General features: G+C 43.0%; 1 protein-coding gene across 5 annotated transcripts in view; it reads left to right on the plus strand.

Annotated features, from left to right (window-relative positions):
* The window catches only part of IQGAP2 (IQ motif containing GTPase activating protein 2), a 130047-nt gene that overhangs the window by 8586 nt on the left and 101787 nt on the right, over positions 1-19674 (plus strand). For all 5 annotated transcript variants that reach the window (XM_030004394.1, XM_030004398.1, XM_030004395.1 and 2 more), the window contains exon 2: positions 13772-13871. In XM_030004394.1, coding sequence (XP_029860254.1) covers positions 13772-13871 — 100 coding nt within the window. The remainder of the gene's footprint in view (positions 1-13771; positions 13872-19674) is intronic.

Here is a 19674-nt window from a genome sequence, read left to right on the forward strand (position 1 = left end):
ATGAATCAAATTTCTTAGTATTGTGGGTAGTAACAGGCAAAACAAGGGCTGGTGTTTCCTATAATGCTGAACCATGGCAATAACACGCAGTAGTTTCCCTTTTTTTTTGCCACACTTAAACAAAATTAAATAGCTCTGTAAATGTTTACAGAAGCTTCTGATAAAAATAGAGATGGATTTCTGCAACATTCACCTGTATCCTTTTTCTTAAATCTATGGCAGGAGAGTGCTGACTGGTAGGCTGCTTCTGTCCAGGCTGCAAATGTTGCCCATTGGCAAGTTGTAGTAGTTTAACCCCATCCGGTAACTGAACACCATGCAACCGCTCACTCACTTCCCCTGCACCCAGTGGGATGGGGGAGAGAATGGGGGTTAAAGGAAAAAAAAAAGTAAAACTCATGGGTTGAGATAAGAACAGTTTAATGGAACAGAAAGGAAGACACTAATAATAACAACAATAATAAAATGACAATACTAATAAAAGGATTCAAATATACAAAACAAGTGATGCACAATGCAATTGCTCACCACTTACCAACCAGTGCCCAGTTAGTTCCTGAGCCATGATCCCCACAGCCCCACTGTCCCCAGTTCATATACTGGGCATGATGTCACATGGTCTGGAATACCCTTCTGGCCAGTTTGGGTCAGCTGCCCTGGCTGTGTCCCCTCCCAACTTCTTGTGCCCCTCCAGCCTTCTTTCTGGCTGAGCATGAGAAGCTGAAAAATCCTTGACTTAGTCTAAACACTATCTCTCAACAACTGAAAACATCAGTGTGTTATCAACATTCTTCTCATACTGAACCCAAAATACAACACCATACCAGCTATTAGAAAGAAAATTAACTCTATCCCAGCTGAAATCAGGACACAGGTCTATCTGTACTCCCCAAAAGGATGAAGAAATGAGCAGCTGAGACTTTGGAGCTCCTATAGCAATAGTAGAACTGGTCTGCACTAGCTTCATGGGCACATCTGAGATGCAAATTTACATCTGATCAAGTTATTTCAATTTAATTTCCTCAAGTTATAGAGTATGGGCTTTCTTGGACGTTGACCACTTGCATGAAAACTGTCACCAGTTAGGTAGAAGTAATTTACTTGTGCTCACTCTTGACAGCCTTTAGTGTGCAGGTCAGGAGAAGCAGAACTACTGATGATGAGCAAGGCTTGTTGTGACACTGGGTCTCTACAGAAGTAGTTCCCCTATAGAACAGGAATGGGAGGGACTCATCTGGGCAAGGTAGTACTGATGGAGTAGCTATTTTTTTCAGACTGGTCTGCTCCCTGTAGCAGCTGTAAACACCTTATAATAAGGAGGCTGACCATGGAGTGTGAGCTGGAAAGCAGGGCAAAGCTTGGAGGAAGAACCATCAGAAGTCCTAGCAAAAGTCTTGATTTTTTGAAGTAGTGCTTCAACAAAGAAAACACACTGCAGCTACACAAAAGATGATAAAAGTCAGTGCTCAACCCCTGAGCATGTGAATTTCCTTGTTGGGTAGAGACTTCAAAACTTGCAAACACATAGCTTAATTTGATTGTAAGTTTATGTGTGTTGCTTGTACTATGGTTGCCACGGCAATGATTGAAGCTAGTTATGCTTCCTTTATTCCAGTGGTCTTGGTATTGCTATTTCGGGCAGAATGCTTGTTTTGAGGTGTTTACACAATGCCTTCAGTATGCTCATGATATCTTATTCACAATTCATATTTAGCATTGTCACTGCGGTGTTTTCATTAGTGGAAATGGATTCAAGGCAGAGAGGAGGCTGTCCTGTGGTCAGAACTTGCTGCATTAATCCAAACTTTACTTTTTGGAGTGGGCTATAGAGTAGACACAAGCAAGTAACCTGAAAAATTAAGTTTTCGAGATAAGATTGATAAGTTTGCTGTCAGTTTAGAGGAAATGTGAATTTAGTAGAACTAATACAGTTATAGTTAGAAACTTGTGAGTGTATGATTTGGGTGAAAACTGATCTTGTAAGTGCAGCTGTCAGTGACTTGTTTTGGAAATGCAAGTACTGGGTTTATTGATAAGTTAGGAGGAACATCTGGCTCACTCCATATCTGATGATTTTGCAGTGATATGCACAACAGTAGATGTGTCATTGTCACTCAGCTGTTTTGAATCTCAATACTTTGGTACTAGATGTACTGAGTGGTAGGGTGGGGTTTTGCCTGCTCTTTTCAAACCTTGTTCAAAGGTCTGTGATTAGACACTTAAATCTTTTGTGCTTTTATTCTCTCCTATGGTTCTAACTCCTGATGATGAAGGAGAAATTAAGTCTTATTACTGGGTATGTATGTAAATGAGAAACAAGAGCTGGAGTTGTCCAGAAGCAGTGTGGGCAATTGCCCTGCAAGCAATGTCTGCCTGCCTATGCAGTGTGCTCCCAAAATGACCTAGCAGGGAGCACTGGGAGGAGGTTACCCTGGAGCCAATGCTGCCAACTCCAACATCTGTGCAAGCACTTGCTTGCCTACTGTGGAGTGGAGACAGCCAAGCAGGCTTCAAGTGATAACTGAGGTCACTGCTGACACCAGACTGCCTCTGAACTGGTTATCTGCATGGATACACTGATTTTGCCTTCTTCCTGCAAGAATGTATCATCATCTCGCCCATTAAGCAGAAACAAAGAAGGTGCATCTCCATCCCCTGTGCCTTTCCTGCACCTGTGTGGACCAGCACAGTCAGCCAGGCCAAGAGGTTTTAGGGTGAGATGCTAGCCTGTGAGCCTGATGCGGCACCTCCATCCTTTTTTTGTGGTTCCTGCATGTGCTGGGCCATCTCAGCTGCAGAAACAGTTGCTGAGTGCACAGCAGTTTGGGGATTTGTTTCACAAGCAGCTCAGCTGCCTTTCCAGGGGAGATGGGAATGTTGGAGGAAGGGCAGGAACTGCCATGGTTCTGTTCACTCTCTGCCTCTGGGTGCAGGGGTCCTGCTCATCACCTAAACCTACCATACCTATGGGTTCATGTTCTGCAGCATACAGCATTTCTTCATGTTCTTGTGAATTTTAAGCCAATTTTTGTATTAAAATTGTTCAATCTCATTCTATGGGTCTGTAGGTGCAAGCTAATTTTTCAGATGTGTTATCCCTAATGCATAAATGGTTTGGTTTTTTTTTTCTCCCCAGTGAGATTAAAAAACGGACATTGTGCCTGTAAATCAAAGAATTTGAATTACAAACTTCAAGGATATTGTGGCTGTTAAAATTATTTAGGAATGAAAAGCAAGGCAGAGGGAAATGTGTTCTTCAAGTTTAAGGCTGCAAACCTCATGGCATGCATACTATTCTTTTTTATTCACATTCTTGTGTTTATATCTTGAAGAAAAAAATGTGCTGCAACATTTCAGGTGTTTTCTGGAGCTCCTTTCAGAGTATGGAGGGTGAAGCAGATGATTTGTTCAGACGTTGGTAGAAGGATGACTCTGCAACAGACTGGCTAGGGAAAGAGCAGGAGATGATGACTTGTCAAAGAATTAAGACCAGATGTCAGGGCTGAGGGTTTCTACACTGCAGTCTTTCTTATGGTGATTTCAAATTTACTCAGTGCTGCAGTGATGCTCTTATCGCTTTTCCTAGACTGGCATTTCAGTCCTCCTGAGTCTTATGGTTTAGACCCTGAGATTCATGTAGCTCTTTTCTGAGTTACTCAGTGACACTCTGACACAGCTTTCTCCTCAGGTTCTCTTTGTCTCTCACTGCAGTATTCCTGCTTGTCATCCTCCTTTTCTGTTCTTTAAGCTACACCTTACCACACTTGTTCTAGCTGGTTGCTGTACTGTGAGTTTGCTGGTAGGAAGCTTTTTGATGTCAGCCCCAGAATGACCTGAATATTGAATCCATTTGGCAACTGTTCGCTCCCAAACAGAATATCATGCTGGACTTTTTTTCAGGAAGTGTGAGAGGATCTTCCCTTCCCCCCTCTCTCACTCCCTCTGTCCCTGTTGCTTTTGTCTTCCTCCTTTCTCACACCCAAGAGTAACCCCACTGTAACCAGCCTGCAGGTAGCAGGGGTGTTCTGGTCGCTGACTGTAATGCAGATGAGCTTTCTGACATTTTCAAGATTGAAAAAGAAATAGGACGAGGTTCTGATTTAGCAGAAAATCCTGTGCAGCATTTGCAAGGTGTTACCTTAATTGGTTACTGTTTGTATGGCCATTGGTCTTTTGAGTTTCTACCAAAGAATAATGACAGTGACGAAAAACCTTAGTGTTATGCTCTTCCTTGTGGATTTCAACTAGTTTGCCTTTTGGTGAAGCAACAGTAGCTCTTGTCAGACATGCTTAGCTTCTTCAGGCTCTAGGGTCCCCCTTTGCTATATAGTAAGCCTCATGCTTTATTGTGGTCCTATGTGTTTGCTAAGATGTCTCAAACAACATAATCAGAGTGATCTTAGCTGCTGTTTGCACAGCAGAGCATTTAAACTGGCAGCAGTAGGAGTCCAATAGAGCCGTGGGTCAACATCAACATGTGCAAACAGATGAGGGGTGGACAAACCTGAATTTGGGTTTCCTGCTGTCACTGTAGTGAGTTCAGTCTGTGCTCTGCCCTTCCTCCTGATCGTTTCCAGCCCCTCTTTCCTGTTCTTCCACTCTGCTTCTGCAGTGGCCTTCTGCCCTGTACTTGATCCACAAATGTTTACGTGTGGGGTAGGAGCCACCGGTGATGTTGGTGTGACTACATATAATGAAAGTTGCCTTTGGTTTCAGCAGAAGGCTGCAGGCATGTCTCCTTTTGCTGTTAACTTGTGCCTCTGCTTCCAGCTCCCTGTGTAGGGAGGGATGAATGCCTTTCAGATGAGCTTATCACCCTTTTTGGGTAATCTTCAAAGTATTTCACCCTCCACAAATCACTCCTTTTATGTAGGTGTGTGTATGCATTTGACTTATCAATATACCTTCTTCTCAGAGGAAAATGAAGTTTAAACTTTCTAATGCTAGAAACAAATTTGGTGGCGTCTGTAGGCAAGAGACTTAGCATTTTTCTTCTGACTAAACCCAGTTATGGGGTTGATACTAAGGCATGCTGTAGAAGCTCACGTTTTTCTATGTCCTTCATAGTTGAGTAGTGTATTTTACTAGCCTGGCAATATTAAACTGTCCTTTTCATTATTTCATTTATATTCTGATTGTGTTAAGTTGAACTGAGGTTACAGCAGGTAAAACGTAAGGAAATGGAATCCATATGGTAAAATTTTGGCTCTTATTGAGGATTGTTAATGTATATTGCTAATAAAATGCAAACAGGTTAAAGTAATTCCAGTGAAATGAACAAAGCAAATGGTAAATGTGTCAATATGTGGAATTCAAATCACAAGTTATTTACTTAAGAAAGCAGTGAATGTATAAAGCTGACAAGAACTTCTCACAGTTTACTATTTGTTTCCTCATGAATCAACCTCTGGAGACGGAAAGCCTGTTGCAAATTCCTCCCGGAATGTGCAATATCATTTTCAATGCCTCGAGTCTCCAGTGATGTGCTAATCTGACCAACCAGCCTTTTAAAAAAAAGGCTTTCTTTAAAGCCAATGTGAAAAATGTCATTCTTGCTGTAAGCGTGTGGAAACTAAGCAAACCTTCCAACCAGACAGGCTACTTACCAGTATAGCCTTTTCCAAGCTGCCTTCAAGCTTGGCCCTGTTCATTGCCTGTTCAGGATCCATCAATCTGCTGCTTTAGGCTTGCAACTTTTTCAGGAACATAAACTGAGGGTTTATTAGCAGAGGGTTTTAAGGTCAACTGGGTAGTTTGTAGAAAGGAGCTAGAGTTTTAAAGGTGTTCTTTGAGCACCTGAATCTTGGGGAAATCTGTTGTGCCTTGAGGTCACCAGCTAGCAAAGTATGCAAAGGTAAACAGTTACAATTTTATTAAGGAGTTACATGAAGTATTGCTGGAGACAGTGAGACCGGCAGTTAAATGTAGGTGGAAGGTGTTGGGCAATAGGCTGATAAATTGCATTTCATGTTTGTAATTGTAGATGGCAACACTAGAAGCTAACTGAAACTGTTTGGAGTTGGATTTTCACATACTTCCTCCAACTCCATTATTCTGTCTCCTTACAGAAGAATTATACTGAAGTTAAGATAAAATGAACCATGTTATTTTTCTGTACCAGGTTAAAGGACCCTACTAGACAAGAGATGGCTGTGCTCTGGTATCATTATACAATAAGATAATGTCAGAACTACTTAATGTCTTTTAATGTATTGCCTCTACTAAAGTCTCACTTGATGATACTGTAGAAAGCCTGAGGTTTAAAAGTAAAGGATATGTATACCTGTAAGCAGAAAAATGAATGTTAAATGTTCTGGCAGCAGATGTGTTTATGTGCTGAATGCCAAAGCTATCTTGTGTCTGTGTGGTTAAATGAGACTTTTTCTAAACTTTGTGGGAATTCAAGTATCTTGAGACACGTCTGAGGAATCCTACAGCCTTCTGCCAGTGATGGGACTTGACAGTCTGTGAAATCAAGCAGTTTTGACACTTGGCTCCAGAGGCATGCTCTGTGGTTGCTGTTGCAACACTGTCCCCTTGGTATGATAGTCCTAAGGTCCATGTATTGTAATAGTGCTCAGTGTCTGTAAATGGATGTGGTTGGACTTGTGGTAGCACATACATAAGCCTGAAATAAGACCTTTTTCAAGGAAATGGGGGAAGGAGGACTCAGGAAAGTGAATGCACAGGAATGAGGCTCTATGAGAAAGCTCAGGGGAAAGACTGGTTTAGCAAACATTTTTAATTTTACATCAGGATGTCATTTTACTGGACTTCTGTTGTCAACACTCCCATGCTAATGGTTTTTTTGTTTGTTTTCCTTGTTTGTGCTGTGTCTGGCAGTGAGATCTGGCCCAGAACAGTGGTCCTGTAGATCCTGTGTGACACAAAACTTGTGTGGGCAGATAATGTCTGTCTGCTGGCCAGAAGATGTATGTGTATTTCTGTATGAATATCTGAGCCTGCATGCTTTGGACAATGTAATAACTAGATTAGGAGAGAGATAGCCATTTTTAAGGGTGGGGGGGGGACAGTAGTTCAATGTTGGAAAGATTTGAAAAATGCCATATTGAAGAGCCTCATGATTTAATAAAATGTATTAGTCTACTATTTCAAGTGAATCTTTCCTCCAGGTTCACAGCTGTGATAGGTTTTTGAGTGCTTGCAGTGTCTGCCTTTGTCCAGAGCCCTTTCTTGGAGCAAATGTTCAGGGAAGGACTGAATTCCCTTAACTGGAGTCGTATAAAAAGGCTCAGCCCATCTGGTTTTATTGTTGTGGGACATGTGCTAGCTGCTTGTGACTGTGCTTTTTGACAGAGGAAGCCTATAGAAAACTGTTTTGATCAGAGCCTTCAATTTTTCAAGAATAAAAAGATTAAGTGTCTTCCAACATAATAGTGGACCTGTAGGTACTAAATACCTTAATAACAGAACATCTGTAATAGGTGTTTGGTGCTGTAAAGCCATTTTTTCTTAGTAGCCTGTTGAATGATCTCTGTTCATATAGTTAAAGTTGGCATATTTTCTTCTGCATGTTTATTAAACTGTTGCATTAGATACCTGCAAGTCAATATTGGCAGTGGAGGCTCGGGAAGGAACTCCTTCTGCCTCTCTAGCTTTGAGCAGTGCTTTTCTGGTATCTGTACATGTAATCCTGTCCACATATTTTCCAGCAGCCTGGCAGTGCTGTAAGCTCCTGCCCCACTGCAGCGAGGGCAGCTCAGGTAGCAGTGAGCCTGGCTCAGAGCACTGCCAGTTCAGACCTGCTCTGGCTACGGGGTGGGGTTGGCTGGTGCTGTGTTGGTGCAGTAGCAGCACCTGAATTGCCAACCTAAGAGTGATCACGGAGCTGAACCGCCATGGGCAGGTGCTCCTGGGGTGCTGGGTACCTGAAAGTACAAATTTGACTAGGAGTAAAAAGATGGCACTGAATTTATTGGCCTCTTTCACACTAAGGCAAAATAGTTCCATGTTCTCATATAACCTAAGGTTTTAAGTCACCTTGACTATCTAAAATGCAATTAGTTTTTTCTTGAAACTACAGCACTGAAGTGTGATGACAAATGCTTCATGCTTGCAGCTCAATCTGATGGTACAGGCGGACATAAATGGGATGCTGCCTAGCGCCTGTTGTACTGGGCTCAGCTTTCATCAGAAGTTTTTATGCAAGAGGGGCTTGGCTTTTGTTTTTGTGTTTTCAACTGTTATAGCATGGCTCTGTTAAATGCTTTTTAGTGTGCTCATATTGGGGATGTGGGTATAGGCTTGGGTGGAGGAGGCCCAAAGGTGTGAGGGGAGGGTATGCAGAATTTGCACAATTTCTCACCAGCGGACTGGAGCACTGCCTTGCCTTGCCGACTGTGTAGCCAGGATGGCACACTGCTGGGACTGCCAAATGTGGTTTAACTAATGTTTAATTCAAATACCCTGGTGAAAAATGTTTATTCCAGCATTTTACAGTGTTCGCTCATGTATCTCTCTTCTCCCTCAATCCTGACTTTACAAATTCTTTTCTGTCACTGTAAGAGGATTTTGTTCTCTCCGTCCTCTGTTATGTCCTGTGTATTGAGCTTCCCTGTTGTGGTGCCAAAAGAGCCCTCCTCCTCCTTGCTCACGTCTCACTTTCCATGGGAAAAAGTCTCTGGTGGCAGGAAATTGAGGGGGATTGGCCCTGGGAAATAAAAGCCTCTGCTCCTTTCTTTGCCTTCTTCAGTATAAGAATTCTTTTGGTGTGTCTGTGGCAAATGCCTTATTAAAGGGTCTGCCTGCTAGAAGCAGCCACGTGCTCTTCTTGAACTATTGCGTATAGTCAAATGTCTGAGTGCAAATGAATGACCATGAACCCTTAAATGCTGTTGTAGGTTTTGCAGGGTGTTTTTTTCCAGCCTCTGTTTTTTAAGATAACAAAAAATGTCTGTTTGGGGAATTGTTATCCCTAAATAACTTAGACTTATGCCTTGTAAAGTGTTTCATAAATTTGCATTCAGAAATTAAAACAAACATTACCTTTCTTTGTATGCTCTTTGGTTATGTATTATAGAAGTTTCAAGTTTAGCTTCATTTAAAAATACAATCCATGGATCCATGGGCTTATTTGAAAACTGTTGCAAATTAGACCTGTAAAACACCTATTTAATGTCATCTCAAGTATAAACATACTAATGGGAGAGATCTGGTAAACTCAGTGTTGATGTGGATTATCTCTGTGACCCTGTGACCTCCAAAATCCTTACCATGGTTGTGATAAGAGGGTTAACTCTGAACTTGGGCAACATTTACACAGCCAGTACTTGTTCTTAAAATTCTTGTGTAAACTGAGCATATCTTATGTGAACCTGAAGTTTTGAATCGCTTTCCAGACACTGTTAGTAAGGTTGTGGCTCCAGTGGCTCTTGCACACCTGGGCTGATTACTAGTTTCAGTAATTATATTGCAGCTTCAGAAGTGGTGGCCCTATTTCTGAAAACTTACTCAAATCCAGAAGGTTGAAATGCTTTTATGTTGTCTGCTCATGCTGAGTCAGACCCAGTAAAAGCTGCTTGTGCTGTGTTGACTGTAGGCACACGGCATGCCTTGGGTTGTGTTGGCAGCCCCCTGTGGTCAGCAGCTGACGGAGCTCCAAGTGTTTGTCAAGAACTGGAGTGGCTGTCTTGGATCAGGGCACATCAGAAAGTTTTTGCAATCCATAACCAAACCCCAGACATCCACTGGTCCTAGCTACTGCCTTGCCTATTCTTCTCTTTCTTCCGTGATGGTGGTACACAGGACAAATATTTTAGACAAAGATAAGGATGGGTGTAAGTGCAGTACATCAGGTGGTGGAAGATGCTCAAGTCTCTCAATTCATGAACACTGCCTGGTAAACAGACTTATTTTTGTAAGAAATATGTGGAATGAGAATATGTAGGAAGTTGCTAGTAGAATGTGACTTTATTCCCATTGAATCAATTGTGGGAAGAGTATACTTACGCAATTGTTGCATCATAGTGAGTGCCAGAGTAAGTCTGTTCTCATGTTTGTTCAAAATTAGGTGTGGCAACTTAAGCTTTAGTACTGCTCACTGCTCCATGCAGTGTTTCATACACACTCTTCCTTTGGTGTTTTTACATGAAGGAATACCTGTAATGAGGGAACTTGGTATTTTAGCACACATGCTTTGTATGTATTAACTGTTGGCTAACAGGGTGACAACATCTAAAGTGAATTGAAATGGAGAGCTTTTAGGCTAGCTACACTGGCATTTTTATAGTTCTTGTCAGTAGTCCAGACATACTTTTAACATTCCCTCTTTGAGGCAATATTTGATATTTTTCCTCTTAATTCCAAATCAAGTCACAAAATTGATTAATTGAATCATAAGATGTTATTTTAAAATGCCTTTTCCCCCCCACCCTGTATAGCTTCTAGGTAGTGTGCATGTGCCTTGTTCTGTGGTATTTGGATCTTTTCAGCTGCAACATTTTGTGTCTGCCTGGATCCTCCTTGGCTTTACCAGTGGGCTGGATGTCTTCAGGTGAAGCCTAGCCCTGCTTACTCTACCCTGTAACATCTTCCCTTGTGAGTTAAGCACTGTCAAGAAGTTACTGATACAGCAGAAATGTGTTTGTTCTTTCATCAATCTTCCCAGTCTTATGACTAATACACGCCCTGTTAGGCAGAAAGACTGAGCTTTCTGTCTTCAAACCAAGCTCATTTGCGTGTTGAGCTTGGTGTGGCTGGATTGATGGATGCACTCATAGGGTGTTTGAAGTTGTGGAAAGCTATATGCAGGACTCTAGTCAAAAACTGAAGCCTTTGCCAAATTATATTCTAGTAGACTTTAAGGACCCAAGTCTTCAAAGTAGTTTCCTCTGCAGCTCAGTCCTGGGCCCATGTCTATCCTGCAGCTTGTCATTGCTGTTTCTAAAAGTGTCTGTAACCCCTTATTTGGTGTGATAGCACTGTCGTTTGAAGCCAGTGTGTGCTGGAGGGGGAAAGCATGCAATCAGTCTTATTGGAAGCCGGTGTTGCAAGAGACTCCTTCCAGCATAAGCTCTGTAGGTGTTGGCACTCCCTGTGCTCTGTCTTTTCAGGGCTCAGTTATTCAGCTCAGAAACAACTGCTTTGTCCCTGGCAGGAAAAAAGCCTGTTTTCCTACTTGTGAGCTGCTGATACAGTATCTCTTCTAGAAAGGATCTGGGTTTTCCACTTTTCAGTGTCTACAAGTTACTTGTTCTCACCTCTTGCCCTTTCCCCTCATTATTGGAGGGCTTCCTAAGCAGAACAACCATTACAATCCCACAGTATCTGTCAGTGCCTTCATCCACCCTCTGAATCAATCTTTGCAAATAATTTCAATGAGGGATTTGAGGCTGGCCAGGGCTGCTTGATCTGGGATGTCCTAATTGAGTATGGGAGGGACCTGTGGATGTGTAGATCCAGGACTAGATTGTAAAGCGTTAGTGTTATTCAGGTAAGTTCCTAGACTGATACTTATCAAATAGGTTATGTGGTTTTCTTACTCCTACTTGCAGACAAGCTGCCTTTTTTGCTGCTTTGCTGTGGTGAGTTGTGTTTGGACAGCAGGAGTAAATGGCTGTTTAATGAGCTCCCAGGGCATGGGAGCTGTGTCACAGGAAACAAAGGCTTAGTCTGGTATTGGCTGTCCCATCCTGGCTGACAGGACCATAGCCCACTATGATCGATGGTCAGCTGGGCTCCTCTGATGGCATTTGTCTTCCTCCGTGGGGCTGTCATAGCTGAGGGAGAGCTATGATGTTTGAAAAATGATCTTGGAGCTCAATGTCACGAGTAATAAAGTGATATATTAAATTTCAGCATGGTGGCTCACCAACACTTCTCCCTTGCTCTTGAGAGCCAGGACCCCTCTGCAGCAGAGGAACTCTGTCAGGGAGTGGGAGCAGTATGACCTGGGCTAGCTGATGGTGGCCTGGGCAAGAGCAGCAGTAGAGCAGCCTCCATGGCCAGTTTGTCAGGCTGAGTGTTTTACCACCTGTATCTCATGTTTGCCTCCAAACTAATGTTTTGGTTCATAGCAAGCGATGACCTGATTACAGTATCTGAGAGCTCATTGTAGAGTGAGTCATCCTTATTGGAGCTACCAGACTTAAAAGGCACTCTGAGCAAGATACTTATTTGTTTTATCAGTGTATGAAACTTCTGGGTAATTAGGAAGAGTCATCTGAAAAGCAAAGGAAGATGAGAGATATCAATGTCTGTAGTGATTAAAACTGAAACTACAAAGCTCAAAGCAGCTATATGATATGTTAACAAATGTGTGGTAGCATCAGTCCAAAATGTGGGCAAGTAGTGTCATTCCTTTTTTGTGCTCAGTAAATGCATGTGCGATAATTTCTGTGGGGTTTTTTGAGGTACAGCCTTCAATGTATGTGTGTACTGTTAAAGCCCAACTCCTGGCTTTATTATAGTGCCTTTTACTTGAGTTGCCTGTATCAGCTACTGGAAGGTGTTTACCCACTCCATGAGGCAGCTGCATGAGGGAAACGCTGAAAACTTGCTCGTGGCAAGCGCAGTCTGTGTAACAGTTTTTTAAAAGCATCTCACAGTGCATTCGAGGAGGAGAGAGGCCCATGTGTTTTTTACCAAGGATGTCTTGGTGTTCTCAGTTAACTGGCTTGTGGGGTGCCGCAGAAAGTGGCTGGCCCAACCCTGCATTTCCGTCCCCTCCCTTGAGCCTGTGCCAGTGTGTCTGCAGGTGTGCAGCAGCTCAGACTGGGGACCTGATCTTCCTAGAAGTGGGTCTCTTCGTAGTCATCGCTCTTCAGTGAGGGCTGCCCCTTGTTCTGGTTCACTGATGCAGCTGCAGGATTGCTGGCTCTGACATGAGAGGTGACAGGAGTATGTGGCTGAGAAACATGAGGGAGGGCAGGGGCAGCTCTTTTTGGCAGCTGCTAGCACAAATAGGGTGTCATTTTGGTAACTGGTTTATGTTGAAAGCTGTTTCCAAAAGCCTCACCTGCTGTGATTAAAATTCAGCATTACTGTATGGTCCTTCAGGTTCATTGCTAGAGGCATTTGGAAGAATTGTAGATCTAATCACAGAGGCCCTCTGTACCCTACAAAGAGAGGGAGACCAGTCATGGGGTAGTAGCTGTTAATAATCAGGGTTGCCTGCAGCTGGAGATGTGCACAGGGTCATCCTTAATAGGCTGGGAGAGTGCTTTTATGGGAGGTGATGTGGGTGCAGCAGTAAGTAGAGTGTGAATACCACAGCTTGTTCATTTGATTACAGCCCTCATCATCCCCATCAGTGGGATGCAGCTCAGTCTGTTGCAGTCTCACAGGTTCCTGAAGCTGCAGCTTGTTTCCAGGTTGCCCTGAGATATGTTTGCAGTGCGTTGTTGCATTCAGCTCTACTGCTGAGGCTCAGCTTAGCACAGGGCTGCTCCATCTGCTGCTTGGTTTGAGCTTCCCTACAGGAGTCCTCAAACTCCTCTGAGGATGTGTAAGCTGAAACTCTGCTGGCTCCCAAAGTCAGCCCCACATGTTTGAGTGCTCCATCCTGTCCCCAAACCAGGCGATGGACAAAGAGTTTGGTTTTGAACAAGTGAAACTTTAGGAATTCATCATACAGAGAACAATCTTTTTGGCAACCTAAATATCTTTGTGCACCATGCTATAAAAGGCCACTGTTGAGCAGGAGGGATGACTATTTCAATTTCTCTTCTGTAGTAAATTGCCTAGGTTCTCAGTAAAATTGCTCTAAGAATCACCCCGACTCGTGTAACTTGATATGGGTTTCTGTTTGCAGCTATTGTGGATGATGAAAGGATTTCAGCGGAGGAAATGGATGAGAGGAGGCGTCAGAACATTGCTTATGAGTATCTGTGCCACTTAGAAGAAGCAAAAAGGTAAGTAAATGAAAGCGCACCTACCCCTGGCCTTTAAATACAGAAGTTCAGGCCTGTTGTGTTCTTGAGTATTGTAATTTTTAATTCAACTTCTTGAATTAGTTGGATTAACTTAATGTTGGAATTTTATAGCATTAGGTATGAGAAACTAATGCCCAATGTGAAAAGTTTAATTCAAAGAAGGATTTAGAAATAATTAAGACAATCTCCTCAGAGTTACTGTGGTGACCATCTTCAACGAAAGTCAGGGCTGGGTACTAGAACCAAAGGCTGTGGTTTTGTGAGAAGCTGAGTGAGGCTTATGTGACTAACTGGGGCAAGTCTTTTCTTTCTGGCTGCGTGGTCGTGCTTGTGGAGCGATTCAAGTTGCTAAGATAGAAGAAAATCACCTGGGCTCTTACTGGGTTAATGATCCATATCATCTCAGTGTTTCAGTGGTAAGTGCAGGCAGGGCAATAAGATAACCTGGACTCTGCTCTTCCTTTACTTCCTCTAACCCATTGTTCAGGAATACTCATCTCTTGAAGCGACAGTCTGTGACAAAGCATTCATCTGCAACTGCACAGGGATTTTAGCACCTTTGTGCAAATGTACTGTGCTATGTACACTTTATTCTCAAAACAAACATTCAACAATATTTTCATAATTACTGAGCAAGGAAATAAGGTGCAATATCCTTGTGCTTTTGGAGTAGCTTGAAGTGCTGCTACTATCATATGTAAAAGCATATTTTACATTCAATCTGGTCAGAATTTTTCAAAGATGCCTGTTGTACTCAATTTATTGCCTCGGGCACCACTCTTAAGTGTCTTGCTTCTGCTCTGCATTTGCTGATGATGGTGTTTTTAGTCCTAAACTTTAGTGGGATGACGTTCCTAGGAATTTCTGTAGAGAAAAGTAAACCTGAACTCTGATTAGTAGTGCAAGCTGGGAAACCTCAGTGCGATGGCAAACCATAGGATCTTTAGAATGGAGTAACTTCAGAATGAGAGCACTTCAGTCAGGAATCAACCATAAAACAGTGCCCTGGGCTTTGTTTCCACACTGTTCCCCTCACCATCACTGCGTGGCATTGACGGTTACCTATTTAGCAGTCGCAGAGCAGCTAGTGGCCAATGATCTTGTCCTAGGGGCATTGTAAAAATCAGCCATTCCTACTTCCTATTCATTACACTGTCCCATTTGCTGTAGCAAACATTGTCTCCTCTGCTCTTTCTTCCTCCTCTTGCTGCAGAGTGGTTCCCTGTTCACATATTTCAGATGCCAAGTGTCTTACCGCTGCCAGAAAGGACTGTCTTTCCCTGCACACTCCTGTTGCCTCCATTGTGCAGTTGCAAGAGATTGCCCTTGGTCAGCTGCATGAGCTTGCTATGCTGGCAGGAAATTTGTAGCTCTTTTGCTGAGTTAGTTTTCTAGTGGTTTAGTGAGCTGGCTGGTCTGATCAAGGGGTCAGAGGAGAATCAGTGCTGGCAAGAGGAAGGCGATGGGGTGCAGCAGGACACTTGAGAGAGGGGAGGGAGCAGGTCTCCACCTTGCTTGCTGAGAGGTTAGATCAGCTCTACCATCTCAGGAAATGTCAGTGAGTCAAGCTTTGATTTTACTCAAGGTTTGTCCTTGGTTTGTTGCAACTCCCCTGCATGCTGCCTTCTGGCAAGGTAGGAATAACAATTAGTCTCCAAATCCAGCCTTTTCTCTTCTATTACCATTATTAACATATCTTCATGGCTTTTTTCACCCTCTCACCTTCTCAGGGCTACTTGTTGCTTTGAACTCAAGTCCTCTATTTAATTTGAAGCATCTCCCTTGATATTTCACAAAGAAATGTGAACTTATTTTTACAATTAATGACTTAAATTGGCATCTGCTATGAGTAACCCCCTGCTCTTCCTTGTGTTTATTTTCATATGGGTTCATGTCATTAGCAGTTTTCTAGAAGAAACACTCCTTTAGCTCTGCCAGCAGGTGATAGGACTTTGCAGCCAGAACAGTCACTGTCAGGGCTGTTAGGTACCTGGAAGCATTTCTGGTTCTCCATTTGGAAAATTATAATTTACTGGTAATGTTCATGGCAATGCTTGCTACTGCATGAGGTGGGGATGAGTGCTGGAGCATAAGGAGCCTTGTCCTTCCACCTCCAAAGGGTTGGGTTGTCACAGGTGGAGCTGATGTGGCAACCCAATGCTGCTGGGTGTCCTCCTCCTGTGCCTCAGCACACTGGCCCCAGTGCTCCTTAGGGAGAAGAGGGTGGTGATGGTGGTGAAGGCTCTGGGGGTGCTCTTGTGCGGACAGAGCTGCTACGGGGGAAAGGAGCGGGTGTGGGAAACTTCTCCCTTCAGAGATAACTGTTGGATTAACTCAGTTGGACCATGAGATTTTGCCCTGAGATGGACTCTGAGTAATGTGAAAACAAACCAGCAATGAACACATACAAAAAAACCTTGCAGAAATGCCTGTGTCTCATAGCTGTGTAGCCCCTAGCCCTGCTTCTTCAAGAGGTGAGTAATGCTGTCCAGGGGGGCTGGGCCAGTGGCAGGGACAGGCTGGGGTGGCAAAGGTGCATGGCCATGTTCTCCCCAGCCCTGACCTGGCAAAACAGCAGCATGAGAAAATGCCATATCTCTTCTCACTGCACAGTTATGACCCTCTCTGTGTGCTTGATTAGGGGTGAAACATGTTGATGTGCAGTCTTTTGCATGTTACAGCATTTTCCTTGTCCCAACAGAGCTTGAACAAAACTGGGGACTTTGGAAATCGAGATGGCAGCCTCGGAGAGAGCAATGGGGTCATAATTCAAACTGTGACAAAACAAGACCAGTGCAAGCCTGGGAGGCTTGGGGGTAGGGCGCAGGCTACCTCAACAGCACATGGAGGGTCCTGCCCTTCAGCCATGTTGGGGGTGCAGTTTGGCAGGATGGATCAGCTTTTGCTGCTGCTGAATGGAGGGGTCGGGTCCCAGCTGGGTGCTCGCCCCTGCTCCCCAGTGCTGGGGCAGCCCCGGTGGGATGCACAGGGTCCCCTCCCCAGCTATGTGCTTGTGGCAGTGGGGCTGGGTCAGAGGAGGCAGGATGGTGCCTTTGGCCCCAGGCACGACAACAAGTTGTGAAATTGCCCGGAGCTGTGGCTGCTGCCTGCTTGGTCCCAGCCATGCCCTCCTGGGCGAAACATAGGAGTGGGAACTGCCTCTCTGACATACTTGCAAAGCTCTGTGCAAGGTTTTTTTTCTTCTATAAAACCTCAATGCACAGAGAGGACTTTTTAGTATTTAGGACACTATGGGTAGCAATGACAAATAGACTGAAAGGGTAAAGCAAGGTGAGTTTTTCCATTGAGTTGGCTGCTGCTGAAATGACAGCATATACTGTTTCAGCTAATCAGCAATGTGTTTTGGCCCATACTGAAGAGTAATAAATACTGAAATAAGCAATAAATAGCAAAAGACTGAGGCAGCACATGGCTGTGACAGTACTATGGCAGGAGTTACGTTTTTTCCTCACCATGTTTGTAATCAAAATATTATTTTATAGCAGCTCTCTCTGCATTTTTAAATGCCAGAGTTAATTAAATGGGTGAAGAATGTCTACTTTCAGCTGCTTTTCAGACTACTGTTTGCACACTTACTTCCTGTAGTCCAGCTTTAATAAAAAATTTCCAAGTTTAACATGAAGGAAGAATGCTGCCGCTGGTAGCTGATGCTTCTGCAAATACCTTCTGTGCTAGGCACAGTACCTGTTATATGTATACAGCTTAGGAAATAATTTTTTTTAAACGCAGTGAGCAGGCTTTTAAGATTTGCAGAGGTCAGTAACGTTTGACTAGGGTGTTATATTTGATATTGGAGAAAAAACATTTTGTTCTGTCAGATTGCTGTTCCCTTTCTCCCTGAAATCGCACATCTGATAAATTGAACTTTTGGTTGCTCATGTATGTTGCTTATTACTTTTGTCTTTAAGGAAAGTTTATTGCATATTTAAAAAAAATGTAGAGAAAAGTGGATAGCATCCAGTATCCTTGAACTCCTGAGAAGAATAAAATCAAGAATAAGCAATTAGGAGTTGGCATTTTCTCACTTCAAGCAATGTAACCATGGGTGCCTTGACAGAAGCTCTCTAGACATTACACCAATACATTTCCATTGCTTGGGAAATTCTTCTGTCAAATAAGAAAGGCTTAAGGTGGGCATGAACAGCTGTGTCACAAGCCCTAATGTCTTATTGGATTAGGTTAATTTTAATCGATAAAATTTACCACAACATCTTCCTTTCCAAAGATTATCTTTGTAATACCCAGAACATCAGATTCTGCCTCAAGTTTGGCTTTTACTGTTGCTTGCCTCTTTGCAGATGTGCAACTACCATGCTATAAATGATAATACAGATTTGAGGGGGTTTAAACCCTGATTGAAGCTTTGGCATACAATGCAAATCAAGTTTACAGTAAATCTGTTGTGGCTGGCTAGGGTTATAATCATCCATAATTAAGCAGACATTATTTCTCTTGGCTTCTTGGAAATTACACCTTCTTATGATAAGCTTGAATTTGAACCATGGGAGGCCTCGTTTTACTAACCTTATCTCTCTCTGCATGAAATAATACTTTGTTTCACAAAGTATATGCTGCAATTTCATAACCAGAACTGCCAGCATTTGTCTTATTTCTTTTTACTTTTCTTACTCAGCTGTTCATAGAACAGGAACTTGTGTGAAACACTGAAGCTTTAGCTTCAACGTTAGGAAAATGAAGACACAGTGAAGGAAAACTCTCCTGGAAATTTCTTTTGAGAAGTAATTTTTTATTTTGAAAATTTAAATCCTCATTCTTTTCCATTTTCTTTACAATAGAAAATCACATAATCCATTTTAGGTTCCCAAACCTGCCTCCTTCGTTGTATTCATTTTTATTAAATTGGTTTGTCATGGCTAGTTGCAGTGTTGGTCACTGACGAGATCACAGTTGGAAGCTGCTGTGTAAAAATGTACATGCAGTTTAATATACTTAAAAGGTCAAACCCTGAAGTGCTTAACTGGCTTCAGTTAAAGCCAACAGTTTTGCAGTACTATAGCACCATAGAAAGCCCAAGCTGCTCCAGTTGTCAGGACTGTGGGACCGTGGAGGGTTGCTTTGGAGCCCACCCCATTCCTGGGGGGCTACCAGGGTCCCACGAAGGCTTGGTACTACAAGTGAATTCTGCCAGGTTTCATGCTGCTGTTTGTCCGTGAGCAAAGTTGGCAGCCATGCCACCCTGGCAGCTCATGAGTAAATTAATGCTACTCAAATGTGCTATTTTAAGTCCATTTCTTTCAGACTACAGGAAATCTTTAAAGCTTTGTGTTTAGAGGTAAATGCATAAAATTGTAATGTAGCTGTACAACTAGCTGACTAAAAGCAGAAAATGTTAAGATACTTCTAGGTAACCTGTTTTGTATGGGTTTGGCAAAAAAATCATTCTTCTGGGAGTGGTAGTCCACTTACATGTTGTAGATCATGAACTCTGGCTCATCTACCCCCTCTGTCTGCCTTAAGCCTAATAAAGCACCCGTGAACAAGGCTGGCAGCAGCTCTGTAAAGCCCAAATGTTTGAAATTAGGGTGCTTCATGAGATGAAATTCTTGGAAGAATCCTACTTAGCCAGGATATACCCATCCCTGAAGTAGCTCAGTCTGTGCAGGGGTACTGATCAGCAGGTATACTGGCTGTTTCATGTTTTGATCCTCAAGGGTACTTACCTAGCAGACAGACTACCACCTATTGAGTTGAACGGTTTTTTGTTCTAGATAGTTATACATTTGTGCAGATATGTCAGAGT

Source organism: Aquila chrysaetos, chromosome Z (genome assembly GCF_900496995.4).
Source record: "Aquila chrysaetos chrysaetos chromosome Z, bAquChr1.4, whole genome shotgun sequence".
NCBI lineage: Eukaryota > Metazoa > Chordata > Aves > Accipitriformes > Accipitridae > Aquila > Aquila chrysaetos.